Source organism: Coturnix japonica, chromosome 9 (assembly GCF_001577835.2).
Source record: "Coturnix japonica isolate 7356 chromosome 9, Coturnix japonica 2.1, whole genome shotgun sequence".
Lineage (NCBI taxonomy): Eukaryota > Metazoa > Chordata > Aves > Galliformes > Phasianidae > Coturnix > Coturnix japonica.
The window spans coordinates 13,108,223-13,122,751 of NC_029524.1; the positions used below are offsets into that span (position 1 = coordinate 13,108,223).

General features: G+C 43.5%; 2 protein-coding genes across 19 annotated transcripts in view; both read left to right on the plus strand.

Moving 5' to 3' along the window:
* Positions 1-45: 45 nt before the first annotated feature.
* On the plus strand, positions 46-11,906 carry FYTTD1 (forty-two-three domain containing 1). Its single transcript, XM_015871865.2, has 9 exons — positions 46-230; positions 1,045-1,176; positions 3,972-4,117; positions 4,872-4,984; positions 5,988-6,084; positions 7,054-7,115; positions 7,848-7,922; positions 8,689-8,815; positions 9,836-11,906. Exons 1-9 carry the CDS (start codon positions 128-130, stop codon positions 9,929-9,931), a joined length of 951 nt encoding a protein of 316 aa, XP_015727351.1. The 5' UTR covers positions 46-127; the 3' UTR covers positions 9,932-11,906.
* Positions 11,907-12,097: 191 nt separating this feature from the next.
* The window catches only part of LRCH3 (leucine rich repeats and calponin homology domain containing 3), a 42,790-nt gene continuing 40,358 nt past the window's right edge, over positions 12,098-14,529 (plus strand). For 11 of the 18 annotated variants that reach the window (XM_015871754.2, XM_015871760.2, XM_032446519.1 and 8 more), the window contains exon 1: positions 12,099-12,383. In XM_015871754.2, the coding sequence (XP_015727240.1) occupies positions 12,146-12,383 (238 nt within the window). In that variant the 5' untranslated portion in view covers positions 12,099-12,145. Of the gene's footprint in view, positions 12,384-14,529 lie in introns of all 18 variants that reach the window. The other 7 variants (XM_015871758.2, XM_015871761.2, XM_032446518.1 and 4 more) reach the window with 3 other exon arrangements.

Sequence of the window (14,529 nt, forward strand, 5' to 3'; positions counted from 1 at the left end):
AGGTGAGGGGTGCGGCGCATGCGCCGTGCGCGGTCTGCGCATGCGCACGTCCCGCTCGCAGTCCGTTGGGGGCGGTCGCGGGGTGACGGCGGTGGAGCTGGCGGTGGCGGTGGTCGTGCGGGCGGCCATGAGCGGGTTCGGGGCCGCGGCGGTGCTGTCCGGATCCTCGGCCTCTGCGGGAATCCGGAGCGGCAGCAGCGACAGCCTGGAGAAGATCGACATGTCGTTGGGTGAGCGGGGCATTGCTGGAAGGCGAGAGGGGCTGCGGGTGGGCCGTGTGATGCGTGAGGGGGGGGCGGCAGGGCCAGGCCGCAGCTGGGGGGGTCAGCAGGACCCGCCCAATTCACTGCAACATCATGGGCCTCAAGTGTGCCCCGGTGCGTTGCGGTGTTCCCATTGCTGTGCTGCGTGTCCCGGTGCGTTGCTGTGTGCCCAGGTGTGTTGCTGGCTGTGCTGGCCCAGCAGTGCCACCAGAAGCAGCTGTTGTGTGCTCCAGGACTGCTCTATGGTGTTATCCTAATGGTGGAACTGAGAGGTCTGCTTTGAAAAGTGAAACGGTGCAACTAAAGAACTAGCCACCTTATGTATATCATTATTCCCTTTATGGGTAATGCATTGTTGTTCCTTGTTCCTGTGATGGAGACTACTGAATGATGGACTGAATGGAGAAATAACTCCGTCAGTTCTTAGTGGGCAGCTATCATCAGAAAGTCAAACGTTTTCTTATTTGACCAAGTTGGCTTTTGAATTTACCACTGCTTTGTGTTCTGGACATTCTCTGCCATCTGTTGTCAGCCAATTGCTGTGCCGTCATGGTGACATTTTACTTAGCAAACCCTTCCGGGTGGCAGTGTCCCTTGGCTGGATGTGGGGCTGCATCTTTGCCTCCAGCAGGCCATAAAACTGCAGTTCAGGGGCAGCAGATGAAGCTGTTCTCCTGCCTTGACTTAGTTTTCTTTGTATGATTTTCTTAAGTAACATGAGATGAAAGTGCTGTTACACTTACATCAAATCTTTCTTTATTTTTTTCTTCTGTTTTTACAGATGATATAATTAAACTGAACAAGAAAGAAGAGAGAAAGCAGTATTCCCCCAAAATGAAAAGAGGACTCCAACAGAATCGAACGCAGCAATTCAGGACGCCAGGCTCCAAATGGGGGATCCAACAACAGAAAGGTGGTGTAACCAATATGCTGTGACACGTCAGGCTGATACGGAATTTGGGCACCTGATGGACACTCTGGGTTAAAGGAAGGATCTGTTTTCCTTCTGATATATGGAGATGGCTTCAGAAATTGTGTTCATATTTTGTCCCCTTTCAGAAACGGATAGGAAGAATGCTTGCACTAAAGCCCATGTATTAGGAAATGCAGAAGCCTTGCCAAACCTTAGAGCTTTGTGAAAAAGAGACAGCGTGTTTATATAAGCTGGGTTGAATTCAGCTCCTAGAAAACAGAAAAGTAGCCATACCTGCAGTCTGTAGTGCTGCCTCTGGGGTTTACAAATGGATAGTGAAGAGTATCTGAGTCGGCTTTTCTTCTTAAGACTGTGGGTTGTAAAGGAAGTACCATGACAGCCTTCTTCAGTATGTGTCTTTACAGTGGATTACAACAGCAGGGAAGGAATCACATAAGCAGGGAGCAAAGAGGGGAAAAGTGCACAAGAGCTTTACTGGAGATTTCCTGAATAACTTGCAGTTTTTTCAATAAACAGGAGTTGTTCAGAAAATGATTCCCATGTGTCCAATACATGACTGGGATCTGCTAGAAATAAAGTCTGTTTTTTTCTTATGTTGAGTTTTGCAAAGTACCTTTTTAGCTCTGTGTGGTGCTGCATGCAGAAAGTTACCTCCTCAGCTAATGAAGTGTTTAAGTTAGGACATGCAGTTTCTTGCTTAATAGAATTGATTTAAACCACATGTGCATCAGACTGGTGCATACACAGTAATCCCCATGTTTTCATTGTCACTGCTTAATGTTTGTTGTAGCAGCAGTTTGAATTTAACAACTCAGACCCACGTGTCTTCAGAGCCTGTGGAATGTCATGTAGCTCAGGGCTCCAGAGGAGTTTTGCTCTTTAGACAGGACAACATAGTGGTGTTATTTAACCTGTGCATCTTTGGTAAATTCTTGGAAGTACAGGAAAGTGTTTCACATCAGTTAGGCCAAGTGTAGGAATATTTGTGGGGGTGGCAGTGAGTTTAAGTGGCGGACTGTCAAACGTAGGCTTCTGTTTAAGGCCTCAGCTATCAAGTGCAATTGTTCGTGATCTAAAGGGCACAAAAGAAGCAAATATCACAATTTAGAGTTTTAGGAAGAACATGAGCTTCGAATAAAACCCCTGAATGCAATTGTCTTGGCAGTTACTTGAATTTCTTGGAACCTGCCCTCCTTTTCTACTGTCATTCTAGGAAAAAGGCAAACTTATTGCAAAATCTCTACCGTCCTATATTGAAACATTGTGAATAAGTTACTGTTCCCTTCTATACAGCTCTACCCATTTCCTTCCATTGAAGCAAATCTCTCCTGTATTATTTTTGAGCAGAAGGTCTCATTAAACAGTTCTGAGCATTTAAGTTATTACTTGTAACCGATTAGCAGATTTACTGCTGCTCCATTGCCATCGAAGTTACTCTGATAAGTGAACAGCTACAGAAACCACAAAAGCTCAATGGCATTCAGTTCCCACTGGTTTTAAAAGTGGCTGCCAAAGTCTCTGGCAGGAGGCAGAGATGTTGAGCTGGGATTCTTTTCAGCTCTTGTGGGAAGAAACAGAGAGAAGAACATTGTTCATTTGAATAAAAGTTGTCCTTGGTGATTTACAGAATGCAACCACACAAAACCCTGTGCAGCCTGAGCTGACTTTGAAGTTGTCATTTCATTGAGCAGAGCTTGGTCCAGAGAGCCTGTGAGATCCTTTGCAGCTTAAGTAACTGTTTTTCAGCCCTTCTCTTCATAGGGAAGTATTTGCTAACTGTTCATGTTGTGATTACATGGCATTTTCTCAAGACCAAATTTATCCAAGCTACATTCTGATCAATGGCTTTGCTTCTTATGATGGCTCCCATCTGGTGAAGAAGCACAGATGTGTTATCAATGCCATGACATCACATAGATCAAGTTTAGAAGTGTCTGTTGCTATAGAGCTATCTTTGTAGCCCTAAATTTATCTTACAGTCTGGGGTTCTAGAGGGGCTGACTTCAGGGTAAAGCCAAGGCACTGTCTGTTTACACAGCATGAAGCTAAATGGCTCCAGACAGGGTTAACCAAACCCTTGTCACTGGAGACTTGAGATGTTTATACTACAGACCTCAGACTCGCAGGCCTTTTATATCTAAAGGCTGCTGTCGTTTCCCAGTCATTTCCAGACTGCCATGCAGACTTCTAATTGAAAACACTTTAAACATGATGTAATTTGTATACTGTTTAATATGTTAATACAGTTAATACTGTGGGTTATTTGCTGTGTTCTTTTATTCTGAAGACATGGCTGATCTACATAAATAAGCTTGGAAGTTGTTCCTTACCCATCCCCCTTGTTTTCTTCATTAAACTGTTAATTTAAAATTGGCTGAATGGCCGGGAGCTGAGTTACTTGTTTTGGTTTTGTGTTGTTCAGCACTCCATGAAGGTCTGTTTTAGAGTATTTGGTAGTATCCTATGCCAGAAAGACTCTTTAATTATTCCTGCAGATGTGTCACATAACAAATTTTGGGCATGAATAATGCAGTGGGGGAGAGAAAAGTAAGATCTATACGAGAAGCTGGTTATTGCTGTCTAGGATTAGATCCAAACTTACTGAAATAACTGTCCAGCCAAACTGTCTCCAGATGTAGTGGCAGCTTCTGCTCTAATGCTTGAAGTGTGCTACCAAATAACTTGCATCACATGTGTGTCATCTCAACACCGTAAAAATATCAGGAATTTTTGATCTCCTCATGTGTTTGTTTGTTTTGGGTTTTTTTTTGCAGGTTATGGTAAAAATCGTTTGGGACACAGAAAGAAGATTGTAGGGAAGAAGCATCCTTATGGAGTTATAACTGGCTTGGCAGCCAAGAAAGCAATGGGTCCACACAAAGGAGTTAGTCCTCTGAACAGGCAGCCACTTAGTGAGAAGGTAATTAATGCATTAGGTGTAACCCTGACTTCACAGAAAGTAAGAACAGTTTAGAAATTGAACACACAGACTACTGAAATATATTCCAGTATGCTTGTTCTGTAGCATGCAAGCATCTGATGCAGTGCTTTGTGAAATGGGGGGGTGTCTTGGCCAAGTTGGTCTTTGTTTTGAAGGGGATGGTTAATGACAAAGATTGAACGCTTCTGAACACTTAATTAGTTTGTAAGGCATGAAAATTCAAGCACAGAAGGATGTTCTGTGTAAGTGTGCTGGTTGTTGCTGTGCTTTTGCAAGGAAAGCTCCTTTGTTAGGAGCTCCTTTGTCACTTATGTTGCTTCGCTAGATACCAGTGAACCTGCAGACATGTGAGTGTTGAGCACATGCCTATTATAGAAATGAATTTTGCAAAATACTTCTCTCAGCATGCTTCCAGTTCTGCATTCCTCCAGTGCTTTGTTGCTTACTCCACATAGTCTGAATTTATAGAACAGGGTTTGCTTTTGGATTTGTGCAGAGTAACAATTGTAAAGGTGCATGAAGGCTGTATTTTGTTGGTTATATGAGGAGATAAAACAAAAGTAACTGATAAAGCTGTGCTTTTCTTTTTTTGGCCTGGTGATGAGGGCAATGTACGACTCTTAAAAGTGTAGGTGATATTTCAAAAGTTACAGTGTGTTTTGAACAGTTTATTAACTAGTTGTTAATGTATACATTATAAATACCCATTGCATTCTGTTTTCTTGTTTTTAAGAACACACAACGAAATTATCCCATTCTGAAAAAGAAACCGAACTTACAGAGGCAAACTGAAACGCAGAGAAAACAAATTACAGCCCTCAGGAGACCTGCCCCACTAAGCAGAAGGTAAAATACCACGTCTGCTTTCCAAATTCTTCTTGGCAGCTTTCCATAAAGAGTCTTATTTGTGACAGCGCTGAGGCCAAGAGAAGATGGTTGCAACTGGGAGTAGTAGTAAGATCAAGACTGTTGGTATGTTATGAAGTTGAGGAGAGCGGGTAGATGAGTGTGAGATTATCTTCATACAAAGACAGTTATTTATAACCGGGTAGAATACTTGGGAATTACCTGCATTTGTGGGGACCTGGTGTTTTCTTTCATTTATGTCACAGGCAGCCTGTGAAAACGGCCACTGTTGCTTAAAAGTGGTATCCCCAGTTGAGTGAACTTTTAAAATATCTTTTGTGGGAGGTGGTGCCACCTTCAGTTTCACGGACGCTATTGCAGATTTATCTGAGCCAGAATTGATTTACATCTGCTACAAACTGCAACTAAACTGGTTTCTGCAGTGGAAATTTTCGCTGTGTGACTGTTGTGGAAACTGTAAACAAAGCTTTGTTTGCAGTCATCAACACAGCTTTTTTCCTTATTTTTTTTCATCTAAAGTGCAGCATTTAAAGTGCTGGAGGATATCAAGCAGAATAAAGCAGAATTAATAACCAGGGAAGCAGGATTCTTGATGACAGGTGCTGCATTTCATAGAACCACCAAGGTTGGTAAAGACCTCCAAGATCATCCATTCAAACTGCACCTATCTTGAATATATCTCTACTAAACCACGGCCCTCTGTACAAGCTAAGAGGAGTATGGGGCTTACATAAGTGGTTTAGTGATGGACTTGGTGGTCTTAAAGGTTTTTTCCATCCTAAATGGTTCTGTGAGTCTGTAATCTCCATTCCAGAAATTCCTACATTTTTGAGTGCATTTTCTACCTAGGGAGTGAGAAACTTATTACAATTGAAATGTTCTACCTCGAGGAGGCAGCTCTGCAGATGGACTTCATAGTTGTCTCTCTGAAATGTTATCTATGTAGGAAGCCTTTGATAACCACCTTTTTGATATATTTCAGGAATAACATGCCATCTGCTTTTGCCAGAATTGGAAACAAACTAAATCAGCAGAAAGACACTCGTCAAGCAACTTTCCTGTTTCGAAGAGGATTGAAGGTAACGACACATCACTGAAAAAGACAATATTGTGCCACAGATTCTAAGCTAATCAGTGACGCTGATATTAATAAATCAAGCTTAAACATTAAATCTGAGTAGAAACTTCAAGCAAACTGTTAAGGAGGCGCATGTTCCTCTGGGGAAATGTACTTCTGCTCTTCAGTTGTTGTAGGCCGTTGAGTCTTACTTCCTGTTTCGCTGTAGCTGAACTATTTGAAGGGTGTGGAACTTCTCCATTTCAGAATGGTTACAAGCTATTACCTTTTAATCTTACAAGTGTTAGAATGCAGTGCACGGCTTTCAACAATTACATTCAGCAAAATGATAGAGCAGTGTCTTAGAACCTGATTATGACTATCTTATCTGTATGCTAAGGATCTCTTAGTTATTTTGAGTACACGCAAGAAAATAGAGAGTGCAGTGAAAGACAGCAGTGTTCTCGTGTTTCATTTTTGTCCTCATCCTATGTCTGCCGTGGTCTTGACTGTAGGTAGTTACTGCCTTCCATTGACAGGAACTGCAGAATTATGGGCAGGATCAAGAGAAAAACAAAACCAAACTCATTTAAAATAGCAGTGGAACTTAAGAGGTGTTTCAGATATTATGTAACATATAATCCCATGGTAGCCACCTTTCTCTTGTTCTGGTGTCATTTTAACTTAACACTTTAACATTTTAACTTTAATACTTAAATAAAGTGTTTCCTGAGGTAGTTCTGAAAGATGTTTCCACCTCTTTTGGTTATTTTATTAATTATTATGTTGAAAATGTTTAGTGTTCTTACAGTGATTTCCTTCCAGTGTCTTGCAGAAGTAATACGACAGATATATTTGTGTTCCTCTGAAAATAAAGCCCTGCTTGTACAAACAGCTTTCAACTTCTGTTTTTTGACTGCTCTATCTTCAGCTGCTGCGATAGCAGTTGAAACAGTATGCAAATACAGTGTCTGTATTGATGTGATTTCAGGTGCAGGCCCAGGTGCAGCCAGCAGAAGATCTCGATAATCAAACAGCAAAAAGAACTCGTCAGTAAGTATTCCGGCTGGAAAACTTCAGTATGGCTACTTGTTTGTACTGCTGTTCTCCATTTAGTTCCAATTTCTGCTCCTGGTTTTTGTAATATATCCTTTTTTTCTGGTTGTTTTTTTGTTTGTTTGTTTTTCACCTATAGGCATCTCAACTGAGTGACAGTGATCCTCCTACTTTTCTCAGTTGTTTCCTCAGTTGTCTTCCAATGTAACCAGGAGGAGTTTGTTTGCATAAGGTGCTTGCAGGATTGAGGGGGAAGGTGATAGCTACATAAGGAACAGACTAGTGTCTGCCACTCATGCATACTGCTTATCATTCACAGCCTGATATGCTCTTTGCAGTTTTGCTGTTGATAACAAAGCAGGCTGAGTAAGCAGCATATGCCACTGAACTGCAGTATGTCACCTTTTGGATTTTCTACTAACTAGTAGAAACTAACTCGGCTTTACCCGTGGCAAGGAGCGTGAATGTCTTCAAGTGAAGATTTCAGTCAGTACTGCAGCTTTGGTACACCTTGCCAGCATGGGATCTAGAGTTCACCTGATAAGTTTAGATAACATGGATACAAGAATCAATAACCAAGATTGTAGGCTGCATGTGATCGTCTTATTGACTGTCATTTTTAAAGCTTGCACATTCTTTTTTATCAAGAGTTTTAGAAATACGTTTGAAGATAATCTGAATGAATTTTCTGTAATGTTTTTGTAAGTGGTTTCTGTGTTTTCAAACTAGATGGCGAACTTCTACCACAAGTGGAGGGATTCTGACTGTGTCCATTGAGAACCCAGGAGCGATCATAACCCCAATGTGAGTTTTAAAGACTCAGCCTTTCTCGGTGTAACTGAAATTGTTGTTCCTGAACCATTTGGCAAGTTCCTTGCAGGTAGTCTTTCAGATGACCTCAAAGTGACAGCTTATTTTGAAGACTTCCAAGTGTCCCTTTATTGAGTACTTCTGAGTTGTGTTTGAGTATTATCACAGCTGGGTTTCACAAGGCACCTCCCAGTCAGAGCTTTGGACTGGTGTATGGAGCTGAAAAGTAGTGAGCTGGCAGATTTTTCTCCTTAACTGCCTCTTCCATTTCAGGCTGTTTTGTGGTTATTTTGCTCCCCTGATTGAATGAAAATGAATGTGCGTCTAATTGATGAGTGATGGTAATTGTTTCTGCCTGATCAATGACGATACTGGGAGAACTGTGTTTAAAGAAAATGTTGCTGTATTTGTCTTTGTGAAACTGAAGTTACTTTTGATTCACGAGGTGTTTGTAGCAGTTTGTCTGTAAGGAAGACTGTACCAGTTTTTATTTTATAAATTTATGAGCATCATTAACCATAAATAATGGGTTTGTCACTGAAAGATAAAGTTGCTTCCTTTTGAGGCGCTTGCTTTCTGATAACAATAACAAATGCTTCACTTCTATAGTTGTGCTTGACTTCTGCCTTCTTGAATACGAGCTCTCCGGCTATCTAGCCTAATCAAGTGGCTTGATAAAAAGTGTGTAGTTCTATCTGCAGGAAGGCTTCATTGCATAGAACGTGTTTGCTGTGTCCCATCTAATCTTCTTCTTTCACAGTTCCCAAAAATTGCGATTAACTCGTACTCCTGTGACCCCGTTTCTGACGAAGAGGGACCAGTCTGAAGAGAAGAAGGTTCCCAAAGGGGTTCCATTGCAGTTTGATATTAATAGTGTTGGAAAGCAGGTAAATGCATTTTCATTTCTTAAGTGTGGATGTAGTCTTAATGCAGATCAAATCTTGTGAGCCAAACGCTTTCTTCCTAGAGCCACTGGTGATAAAAAGTGGAAACTAGTGACTACTTCTTGCTTCTACTTCCAGTTCTTCCCCCAACTTGCTGTATAACTTCAAGCAAGTACCTGAACTCGCTGTTCCTGTTCCTCTGGTTTACATCTTACATGCCCACGTGCTTTAAATGGGATGTAAATTGCTAAATATTTCTAACAAGCCTTCTGGTGTTCCTGCTGTTCTTAAATCAACTAGTGTGTGTAATTCAGGGATGAGCTTCATTTGGTGGCACAGCCCGTATGGAATCTTGATGCTAAATTAACTTACGCAGCAACTTTTGCTGTGTGCCTCGGGGTATTTATAACAAGAAAGGAAAAGAAAAACATTAAGTGTGATGACATAAACACTTGAAAGATGAGAAAATGTTCATTGTTTTAATAAAGATGAGTAATTAGATGCAGAAATCTTAGTGCTGTCTTTGAAGGAATTCTTACTGGCTGACAGAGGGTTCAGTGCTGGAGAACTTGACCACAAGATGAGACTGTTCTTGTAATCAGCTTCTTACTGCCATCTGCAGGAAAACTATGTGGGGTCGGGGCATGGGTCTGGATTTGTTTCTTCTGTGAACAAGCAACAGGCCAAAAATAGTCTCCTACTACACTGTGACAGTTACTTGAACTTTAGGGCTGGACTTCAGTTACAGCTTCAACTGGATGAGCTGGAAAGAAACTATGTTATAGCACTCAAACAGCTGTATTTGTTGAAATTGCATAGAATCTGTAGGGAGAAATGAGGGTAGTAAAAGTGTCCTTTTTCAGCCTGTTTGTCCTCAGTTTAACTTCTTTTCATTTTTCTAAAGACACTGTCAGTCTTGACAACGTGTGTCATGAGTGAATTATGATAAATGGTAGCTCTTGATTTTTCAGTGGTGCTGGGAGGGGCAAAACAAAGTTAAACTTCTTTTTTTTTTTTATCCAGACAGGGATGACGCTGAATGAACGCTTTGGGATCCTGAAGGAACAAAGAACAGCACTGTCTCAGAACAAAGGAAGCCGTTTTGTAACAGTGGGCTAACCTGACAAATGGACAAAGGCTGATCCCACCTGTCTGAGAAAGTGAGATAAAAGTGGGCAGAAGAATACATACGTCACTGAAATTCTCCAGACTCCTTGCTAAGATGGTGTCAGAAGTAGCTATCTTTATTACTCCTAGTTCGAACAGTAAAAGACATTTTGCCCTGAAAGGCATGAAAAGTAGGGAAACTGTTCTGCTACAGTGACACCGTTACCCAGTTGGAACAGATCCTGTTGCCCAGATGTTGACAGACACTGATTTTGGTTCATCTTTCAATCCATATATAAACATGAAGTTAAAAGCTTTTTTTTTTTTTGTTTAAAACTACTCAGTATCTGTTCTTTGGCACCGTGCTGTAGTAAGGATTGTGTCAGTGTTTCATTACAGCTACCATTTGATGGTGTTGGGGACTGCCTACGAACGTTCCTCTGGACTGCAGTTTGGCACAGAGCCTCAGTCCACGAATACTTTGGTAGTGATGTAGCAGCATTTTTCATGGGAGCATTGGTTGTACTTCTTTGTGCTTTTGAAGTTCAACTTTTTTTTTCCCCCTTCCTTTCTTTCTCGGAGACTTCATGGTTTTCATCCTCTTTTTCACAAATAAAGCTGTTAGCTGAGACCCGCAATATTAAATTGGGATGGAGACTGTTCTACTCTTCTCCTTTAAAAGTGGTCCAGATCACTTTGGAAGAACACTGCACTGGCAACATGAAAGTAACTTATACTGCAAATATCTGGACTTCATTAGCATCATCTGCAGGTAGATGAGTATGTCTTGTCTCCTATTTTTTTCCTTGAACTATCTTTTCTTTTGTAAGTTGTTTTCTTCCCTCGATCTAAAGGCAATAACCTTCCGTTTCTGAGTAATTTCATAGGAATAAATGTACCAGTTCACAAGAAGGTCAGTGGTATGGTAGAGTTCCTTACCCTCCCAGGTACAGGATCCTCACCTTGCAAACCTTGCCCTGAAGGGTTTTCTCTGCTTTGTGCAAGAGGCATGCAATCTTAATGGCGCTTGTTTGTATATACCAAAGAGAGGTGAGATGGAAAGCTCAGTAGTGGTCAGGCACCTTGAAGCTGATGAAGGTAGGGAATGGTGCTGGGAGAAAGCCTGCGGACCAGCAGTGTATGAGATGCTCAGCAGGAGCATGTGGGCCCTTCTTTTGAGGCCTTTGTGTGTCCGAATCAGTCAACTGAGTCACTGCCAGTATTGGTTCGTATCATCCCTACAGATGAGGCTCCTGTTCAGAATGAACATACAGACAAAGCTGCCTCAGCCCAGGATCTGACCAGCTGAACATTGTTCTACAGCAATGTGATTTAGGTACAGCCAGGTGAAGGAATGGTCAGCTTGCTGCGTCCATAAATGTTAACGGTGTTTGGAGTGGTTTTAATTCCTTTTATTTGCCTCAAAGAGTTTACACTGAACTTCTTACAGAACTGCTTTCCTTGTGTTTCTGTCTCAAATTTGATGTTAAACAGCATTTCCTGGGGACTTCAGTGTTTAATGAAAGCATTGACTGTAGAAGAGCTTTCAGTTTGAGGTCCGGATGCATCCTTGATGCTCTCTAGTACTTAAACACAGTACTTACCTTCTATTCCATGTAGACAGATAGACCTTAATAGAAACCAGCTGAACATAACGGTGTTAAGGTGGTTTATCTCAATGGCCAATAGGGGTTATTCTGGAACATGTCACTGTTAGAATTGGAGTTAGATACGTGCTCTGTTTCAGTGCAAACATTTTCCACGTGCAACAACAAACAACAATCCTTTTGCATCCACATAGATGCAAAACATTGATGCAATGCATCAAAGAAATACCAGATTTGTATTTAAGGAGCAGACTTTACACTGTACCTTCGGGTATCTTTTCAACAGGTTATTTGATCTATTCTGAAGCTGTTTGTTTTATTTCTGGGTTGGTTTGTTTGGTTGTTTGTTTTTTTTCCAAATAAAGAAAAGTTAAAGGTTTCATGCTGTCTTGTTCCATTGCAGTTCTGTTACAAACTCTTAAGCTCTGCTGCCTTTGGTGCTGCTTATTAAATAATGTGTGGGGTAATTAACACGCAGGGAATCCCTGCAGACGCGCGTGCACGATGCGCGCTCCCTGTCAAGCCACGCGCGTGCGCGCTCGCTCCGGCCGGCGGGCTGTAATGCGCCTGCGCGGCGGCGCGCACACGGAGCGGCTGTGGCTGCGCTGCGAGCGGGGAAATGGCGGCCGCGGTGCTGGCGGCACCGGAGGGCGGCAACGCCGTGATGCCGATGGGCAGCGCCGCGACGTGTCCTCCTCAGACCGGCCCCGCGGGACCCGGCTCGTGGAGCCGATCCTTGGACCGAGCTTTGGAAGAAGCGGCGGCCAGCGGCACGCTCAGCCTCAGCGGCAGGAAACTGCGCGACTACCCGAGGGCCAGCGCCGCCAACCACGACCTCAGCGACACCACCCGCGTCGGTAAGAGATGGACGGGATGGGACGGGATGGGATGGGACCGGAGGGGGCTGTGCCCGCGGTGCTGTGCCCGGCCCCGGGGGGCGGTGGGGCGCTGTGGGGGCACGGGACGCCCGGTTCCCTCCAGCAGTGAGGATGTGCCCCCTCCTGGGGCTCCCAGCCCTTCCTCAGGGCGGGTTGGGGGTCTGCCGGCACCAGGGCGGGGGGATCCCTCCTTGCCTTCGTTCTCCCTCCTCGCCTTCTCCCTCCAATTGGGTGTTTCCGAGGCTGAGTTTTACAGCGGCTTCTTGCGGCACCTTCAGCTCGCGGATGTGGTTTTCTGCCAGCCAACTTCTTGTTTTGCCGTACATACATGCAGATATCTGTGTGTGTGTGTGTGTGTGCACATACATACCAGGACCATCTCGTGCTCCTCGCCCATTGCCGGCTGTCAGGTGTGCTGGAGGCAGAGCTGCGGGCACCTGCTGCTGCTCTGCTGTTCATACTTTGGGTTTGCAGCTCCTATAGACAACTGTGGTGCATTTGCCTTCAACCCTTCTATAACATATAACTCCTCTCTGGGGTATAAACTGCTGTTTATCTGCTTGAAGGGTTCTCCTCCGGTGCAGCTGCACAGTGGGTGCGTAGCGGGTTAATCTGCACTAAATGCTCCATAGGTTGGTGGGAGCTCGGGGCTTTTTGTTTGGAGCGCCATTCACTTACTGTACTCTTAAACAATCTGTGGGAATTCTTGTTTCCACCGAGGTTCCCATCTATTGTGATGAATAATTGCATTGTCGTTGTTCAAGGGGCATTAAATTCTAATAAGCAGCAGTGCGTGCTATACACTTTTGTGTGTTTATTATCACAATGAGATTAGCAAAGAGCTAGAACTGCTCTTAAGTTGTGAGGAGCAAAGCTTGTGAAGCGAGGGGGAACATCCTCTGTGATATACAGCTGGTATTTGGGTGCTGCTGCCTTCCGGATGCTGAAGGCCCATGCATTTGGAACCACTGCTCAAAGCAGGCAGGGGAGTTAATACTGAGTTGTTTCATACTTTAGCTGGAGTTAAGTTCACATAAAGAGGGATTAGGAGAGAGAAAAAGCAGCTTGATATCATGCTGGAGGTGCACAGGGGTGGTGGTGATGGTAACCTGGGCACTGAGGGAGGGCAGCTGCTCCTCATGCTCATCCCTTAAGGCTCAGGGGTTTAGGAAGTGACTCAAGATTACAAAACTCATGGATGATGAATAATGAGTAAATTTCTTTGTTAGCAAGGCGAGGATGTGCATCTCTTTAGTTCAGGCTCCTTCGTTTAACAGCCGTTATCCGTCCTCATTTTATCTGGATTGAATTATGACCCATTTGTTCATTCCACTCTCGTTTTCAACCATGGAATAGGAAAAGAAATGGCTATAAACCATCCGACTTAAAGGAAACAGAGCTGCGTTTTGCCAGTTGTAATGCAGACTCTGATGTCATTGTTTGACAGCCTTCCCACTGGCCTGAAGCGTATATTGAGCAGAGGAATGATTTGTCAGAGCCACCGTGACAGCTGTAATTACCTAAACCACTCGCTGCCTCCATTTTTTAAGGAGAAAATGGGAATATGTGGGTTTACGCGATATAAAAAATGGCTGTTGCGTGGCAATGGACTAGTGAGATAATTATGTGCTGGGCGCTGTGTCTTGCTTCTGGAATATGCTAATAGTGAAAAAGGGCTGGAAAGGAAGAGAAAAATTGCCTTCTTCTGCCTATGGAATAACTTTGCCATTGAGATATCTGTAGTTTCCTTTGGGGTGACTTGGATTGGAGCGGGGCTGCGCTGTGCCTTTATAATCAGTCTTAATTAGTTTTGAGTACAACTACATAAGAGGAGAGGGGCTGAGAGGCTCTGTGAGAAGAACTTCCTCCTAAAAGAGAGGAAGTTTTTCATGCAGAGGGTGGTGACACACTGGAACAGGTTGCCCAAGGAGGCTGTGGATGCCCCATCCCTGCAGGCATTCAGGGCCAGGCTGGATGTGGCTCTGGGCAGCCTGGGCTGCTGGTTGGTGACCCTGCACACAGCAGGGGGTTGGAACTGGATGAGCAGTAAAGAATTAGGTACAACATACAGCACAAATTATATGGCACGTGTTAAAAATAGCTTTGCATGGTAGCTAAGGAAAAG